The sequence below is a fragment of the Ciconia boyciana genome, chromosome 7 (genome assembly GCF_034638445.1).
Source record: "Ciconia boyciana chromosome 7, ASM3463844v1, whole genome shotgun sequence".
Taxonomy (NCBI): domain Eukaryota; kingdom Metazoa; phylum Chordata; class Aves; order Ciconiiformes; family Ciconiidae; genus Ciconia; species Ciconia boyciana.
The window spans coordinates 7,447,113-7,453,353 of record NC_132940.1 but is presented as its reverse complement, the minus strand read 5'-3'; the positions used below and the strand labels follow the sequence as shown (position 1 = coordinate 7,453,353).

Sequence of the window (6,241 nt, the reverse complement as noted above, 5' to 3'; positions counted from 1 at the left end):
CGGCGCCCCGGAAGCGGAAGCTGTTGCAGCTCCTCACGGAAGGGGAGCGGGGCGGCCCGCCGCGGAGTTGAGTGGAGCTGTCTAGCGGCGGCCATGGCGAACCGGACGGTGAAGGACGCGCACAGCATCCACGGCACCAACCCGCAGTACCTGGTGGAGAAGATCATCCGCACCCGCATCTACGAGTCCAAGTACTGGAAGGAGGAGTGCTTCGGCCTGACGGGTATGGCGGGGCGGGCTGGGGCGGGGGGGAGCTCGGTGAGGAGCCTGTGCTGACGGCCCGTCCCTCTCCTAGCCGAGCTGGTGGTGGACAAGGCCATGGAGCTGAAGTACGTGGGGGGCGTCTATGGCGGGAACATTAAGCCTACGCCCTTCTTGTGCTTGACGCTGAAGATGCTGCAGATCCAGCCCGAAAAAGACATCATTGTGGAGTTCATAAAAAACGAGGACTTCAAGTAAGTTGGTAGCTTGATTCCACACACCCCCCCCCCCTTTTGGTTGTTGTACTGAATGAAACTGTCCAAAACAGCTAGGAAAACCTCAGTGCAGGGTTTAGCTTTCAGTGGGCCCCGGTAAACTCTTCTTGCTAAAAAGCACATCCTTCCTCTTGCTTTCAAGACTGCCCTCCTTGTCACTTGGGCTGTTGGAAGCTTGCCTTTGTGGCATGTGCTTTCTGTGATAATACACCTCTGCCTGAAGTATTTAGAATGAGTTGGATTAAGGGAGCCATATTAATCTACTTTTTCTTCAGTATTTCTTTCGTCTTTGTGAGTGATAGTGCACCCATACAGAAATTATATATGTATACTTGAGTATATATATTTTTACATATACATATTTGCGTACTTGAAGGAGAAAATCTAAACAGTCATGTATTCTATTTATTTTAGTGTACTGATTCTCCTCAGAAACTTATGGGAAAAACTCCTGTTTTATCTAAACTGCTAACTATGCAAAAAGCTCGGATATATGAAATGGTTTACTTTTCAGGTATGTCCGAATGCTTGGTGCGTTGTACATGAGATTGACAGGCACTGCCATTGACTGCTACAAGTATCTTGAACCACTGTACAATGACTATCGAAAAATAAAAAGTCAGAACAGAAATGGGGGTAAGTGCCCTTCCTTAGTTGTGGTTTCATAGTACCTCATAGATGACCTTTTGTTAAAAAAATGTACCATGCTGGATAAAAGTAAATATTCTATTTAGTAATATAAGCTTAAAAAATTGTGGCATAACCATCTTTCTGAAACCTTACTTTTACATATTCATCCTTTGGATAGTCTGTTGCTCATCTTGCTGACTTGCACAAATGAGTACTGCCTTGCTTATTTTGCTTTCCCCAGGTGCTTTTGTTTTCTGTTGGGCACTGAAACGCAGTTCCATAAATACCAAAGAAACACTGTTGGAGTGCTGTTTTAAGCCCTGTGAATCTGCTAATCCTAGCTGTGCAGTAATTTCCTTTTTGCAAGATAGGCCTAATGATTTTCCTCATCTTTAAGAATGATTTTAGAACTGTTGTTTGTACAGCCTGCTTAACATAAATTGTCTGAAGCGTTTCATCTTTACTCTAGCCACTAGTGTTAATCTTCTTTGTCTTTTAAATGCAATTTTTCCCCCTCCAGAATTTGAATTGATGCATGTGGATGAATTTATTGATGAACTACTTCACGAGGAACGTGTATGCGATATCATTCTGCCTCGATTACAGGTTTGGAAAAGTACATGGTTATGGAATTCTTAACTGCTTCAGATTCAGTAGTTGTATCAGCTACTGGCTTGTTGTATGAAGCTCTGATACAGGCCCTTCTGGCACACAAGATGCCTCCTCAGGTGTTTGTTCTTACTTGGGTTATGTAAGATAAAGTTGTAATTTCTCCTAGAAACGATATGTTCTGGAAGAAGCTGAGCAACTCGAGCCTCGTGTTAGTGCTTTGGAAGAAGACATGGATGATGTAGAATCCAGTGAGGAGGAGGAAGAGGAAGATGAAAAGGTTGGTGAACTGTTTTGGGAAGGGGTAGTTAAGCTGGTGCTGAAACCACCGCAGAACACTTTATGGCCTATGAGAAATATTTGAGGGGAGGTACCAGGAGGCTGCTTGCAACTCTTATCTCCTCCCTTAACATATTTTCATATAAGCGGCTTGTGAGAACTTATTAGACCTTGAAGCAATTCTCAAGTGCTCTGTGTTTGTCAAGCTTTTCTGTCTCCTGAAATTCACAAATCTGGATCTGTTCTGTTAAACACATTTCAGATAAATTGTTTTATGTACATATATAATGCAGAGAACTAAAGGTGATGATGAAAGTTATGGTGACTATCATAGTCAATTCTGCTGTACTTAAGAATCAACAGTATGAGAGGTGGCCATTTTAATTTCCAGTTGGCAAACTTAGTACCACTGACTTCAGAATATGAGATACTTGAGGATGGGGAAGCTTGATTGCATGAATTTTGTCATTTATATTAATTGTTCAGAAATCTTTTATGATAGATAAAAACCTTGATGAAACAAGACTTACAGAACCTCCCCCCCCCCCCCCCCCGCCTTGTTTCCAGCTGGAACGAGCACCCTCTCCTGACCACCGCAGAAGAGGCTACAGAGACCTTGATAAACCTCGCAGATCTCCAGCTGTGCGGTACAGGCGGAGCCGAAGCAGGTCTCCAAGAAGGTGACAAGGCTCTTCTTGAGCAATATTTTTACCTATGGTACTGCAGATGGCTGGAGCAAAGCATAGCAGCCAGAATCTTACACCTCCTAATTCCTTTAGCCACTTTCTAAAGTAAGGAGTTGCAGTGCACAGACACAGTCAACCCATCCGCCTGTTTCTCTAGTCCTTCAGTAACTGTTGAACTTGCTGGCCAACTTTAGCTAAATTTGACAATACAGTGAAGATAGTAAGGGGAACCAAGTGCTTTGTTTTCATGTAAGCCAGAGGCTGCAGAGGAAATCCTGTGAATTGTTCTTACTGATAATAAGCCAGGAAAAACTCATCCCTAACCTTATTTGCTCACTGTACAGGCCAGTCCAGAAGTATGTACTGCCTCTTGTACAGCAGGCCAAATACACACGAACTGGGGACATAGGGGAGCGCAAGGGAAGCCCTAGTACTGTTGCTGGAGAATATGGGAAATTAAAAGTCATTAGCAGAACCAGCTGTTTAGTGACTCTTTCTTTTCTCCCCCAATTACAGGCGAAGCCGCTCTCCAAAGAGAAGAAGGTAGTCTTTTATTCTGTTGTTTAATCTTAGAATGCGTGTATTTTTTGTATGGCTATGTTAAAAGCTTCCTTTCTCTCAGTCCATCACCACGCCGGGAGAGGCATCGCAGCAAAAGCCCAAGACGACACCGGAGCAGATCCAGGGAGAGGCGCCACAGATCAAGATCTAAATCTCCAGGTATTTTTGTTATTTACAGATTAACTCTGGCAGGTCTTTATCAGAAGAACATCCACTGCAAGAAAAATCTGTGTCATGGTATCAAGAAGGTAGCATAGGTGCTTAATCTGGCTCATAAAACTGCTAGTTGCATGAAGGCACAGCTGGAGAACTCCTTTAACACATGCAAAATTGCCTCAAGTACTTTTTTCAAATATTTGACAGGAGGCTAATTTGAGTGCCTAATTAAGGTTAGGGTTGTTCTGGCATATTCTAGGATGCTTGGTCACTAGAAGCAGATTGCATTAGCAAAACAAAAAAGAATTCCAGGGTCTATGGAAGTAACTGTTACCTTTTTATCTCATAGGGCATCATCGAAGTCACAGACACAGAAGTCATTCCAAATCACCTGAAAGGTAAAGGCTTAGCCTGTTTCTTAAGGGTGTCTGTACTGCTGTAGGAGCCCTTACCTGTCATTTAATCTTGGGGATTGAAGGTCATCTTACAATGTTGGAGATCAAATATTTAACATAGTACCTCCCTCAGTGTTGCAGTCAAGTCACACTGTCCATATTTGACCATAGAAAACACCACTTACTGCTATGAATCACCTTGGTCTTTCAAAACAATCACTAGTACTGTGTCATATGGCTTTTTTTCTGTTTCAGATCTAAGAAAAGTCACAAGAAGAGTCGGCGAGGGAATGAATAACAAACTAAACCCAGCACACAGTTTAAGGACCTTGAACTGCAGTCTAATACTGTCCTACTTGCTTTATGGGACAGCTGGATATGTATTGGCTGCTTTAGCAGTCCATTTCTTTAATCCTTCTCCTCTTGTACGAGTCTTGTTTGTTTGGGTTTTTGTAATTAAAAGAAAGCTAAGGATACTTTTTATGTAGTTAGTTATTCATCCTTGTGATAGAATTTGAGGATTGTTTTTAAATTGTTTTCCTCAAGGCCTGTAAAAACTAGTGAAGAGCAATAAAAAAAAGGGGGGGGTGTTTGTCTTTAAAGGCTGCTTGCTGTTTCTTTCACAATACTTTGTTTAGATGTCCCCTAGTTGAAGCTGGTTTCATTCTCACATCAGGGTGTTGTTTTGACAAACAGCCACTGCATTCAGTTGCCAAAGTGAGAGTATTTTCACATTACACACACTGAAGAGCTACCAGCCTGAACTATCTCAAACTTCCAGTACAGGAAAGGAAGTAAGACTGTTGTAATCAAGTGTGTTTACTGAAAGGAAGAGCTAACTTAAAACAATGAGCTGTTACTGGTTCCTTTGTAAGAATCAGCCTTAAGTCTAATGATCTGCTTCTTCTGATGCTACTATCAGACAGTTCGGGAGCTTCAAGTAGTACAAAGCACCACTTAATTCTTTCCAGGCAGTAAGTTATTCAGTATAAAGACAGTAAACCACTACTTTGAGCATAGTTTGTGACCTGCCTGTGACTGGGGACAGAATATGGCACAATTATACTCAGCTCTACTTTCTCTGAACAAAGTTAGCATTCAGCAAGTCCCTGTTTTTTCAATTAAGAATAATTAAGCTCTTACTCAAGTTACAGTTCTCAGCTTAGTACATTTAATTATATATCACAGGAAATCAGTTGTGTTAAACCCTTTGTGTACCATCCCTTTATTCATAGTCTGGCTTCAGGAGCAGTGACTGACAATGTTATCTCCTGAACACTGCATTTATGGTTTAAGTATTTTCACATATTGCTGAATAAGTGTTGACAACACAAAAAGTAGTATGCCAAGTGAATTTATGGAAAGTCCTCTTTAAAATTACTTCATAGTACAGCCTGATTTTTCTAGATTATTTTCATATTATTTTGCAAAGTTTATGAACAGAAAAGCAGGCATACTCTTCCTTCAGATCAAGTATTTTACAAAAAGACACATTGGCTGTGAACAGCACATGCAATGACATGGTGAGAAACAGGTATACTCAGTGTATGACTCGTTAAAGCTGCTCATCTTTCATCTCTTCTTTAAGATAGCTAAATTAAAGCTGGTTTTATTATTCTGGTTTCCTAATTACAGTTAAATGCAAGCATGCATACAAACAGGGAAGAGGAAAAAGTCTTATGTCCTTTTTTTGTGGTTTTATTTTTCTTTTAAAAAGTTTTTTGGCACTACATAGTTCTGTAAAGAATAGAAGTGACAAATTTTTAAACACATGAAATCCCCTTCTAATTTTATTTTTTTTAGAACAATATATATAAAGTCTGAAGCAACCAAAGTATGAATACAGCTAATAGAAAATAAAGAACTTAATTTTAAAAATTCTCTCTCTTTACAGTTTATCAAGATAAAACAAAACACAATTCCCCTTAAAAATAGGGTAATAAAATAGATGAAATTTGTATCACTCAGTTTTGTGATACTAGTAAAAACTATAGTTCATATCTATGTACAAATGATACAGTTTAAAAACAGTCTTAAATAATCTTGTATCTAAACATGTTGCATTAAGATTTTAAACCAGAACCTGAATTTTTTTCCTCCCCTCCCCCCACCCACCCACAATCCCATTAAATTTCACTTTTTCTGTTGAATGTAATTCAGATTCAAGTGTGGGTGTCCTTGAGACAGAAGCGAGAACCGCTGGTTACTCTGCATCAGTGGACCAGCTAAAAGAAAATGGATTACAATTACTTCAGCAAATGAAACATATTTAACAGTGCTTGGCTATATTCAATGTATTAATCTTACTTAGAAATAAAGCCATTTACTAGACTGACACAAATGCTATCTGTACGACTAACCCATTTAATGGGACAATGCAGTATTACTTTAATTCTATCTCCAAAATTCCCTCAGAATCGTCAATACATTTTAGTTATTTAACAAAAGT

The 6,241-nt window shown here is 40.0% G+C and overlaps 2 protein-coding genes across 6 annotated transcripts in view; one reads left to right on the top strand and one right to left on the bottom strand.

The window, feature by feature from the left end:
• Nucleotides 1-19: 19 nt before the first annotated feature.
• On the top strand, nt 20-4,394 carry PRPF38A (pre-mRNA processing factor 38A). The gene is made up of 10 exons (XM_072868959.1): nt 20-223; nt 296-455; nt 991-1,112; nt 1,627-1,712; nt 1,885-1,995; nt 2,562-2,674; nt 3,197-3,223; nt 3,303-3,400; nt 3,747-3,795; nt 4,048-4,394. Exons 1-10 carry the CDS (start codon nt 94-96, stop codon nt 4,088-4,090), a joined length of 939 nt encoding a protein of 312 aa, XP_072725060.1. The 5' UTR covers nt 20-93; the 3' UTR covers nt 4,091-4,394.
• Nucleotides 4,395-5,001: 607 nt separating this feature from the next.
• Nucleotides 5,002-6,241, bottom strand: part of TUT4 (terminal uridylyl transferase 4) — a 50,328-nt gene continuing 49,088 nt past the window's right edge. For 2 of the 5 annotated variants that reach the window (XM_072868954.1, XM_072868953.1), the window contains exon 30: nt 5,006-6,017. In XM_072868954.1, coding sequence (XP_072725055.1) covers nt 5,926-6,017 — 92 coding nt within the window. In that variant the 3' untranslated portion in view covers nt 5,006-5,925. Of the gene's footprint in view, nt 6,018-6,241 lie in introns of all 5 variants that reach the window. The other 3 variants (XM_072868957.1, XM_072868956.1, XM_072868955.1) reach the window with 3 other exon arrangements.

What these genes read in the sequence shown, in the direction of transcription:
- PRPF38A (XM_072868959.1), top strand. Translation starts at nt 94, where the DNA reads ATGGCGAACCGGACGGTGAAGGACGCGCACAGCATCCACGGCACCAAC. An exon ending in ATAAAAAACGAGGACTTCAA is followed by an intron (nt 456 to 990) that starts GTAAGTTGGTAG and finishes TTTACTTTTCAG; the next exon opens with GTATGTCCGAATGCTTGGTG. An exon ending in TCATTCTGCCTCGATTACAG is followed by an intron (nt 1,713 to 1,884) that starts GTTTGGAAAAGT and finishes AATTTCTCCTAG; the next exon opens with AAACGATATGTTCTGGAAGA.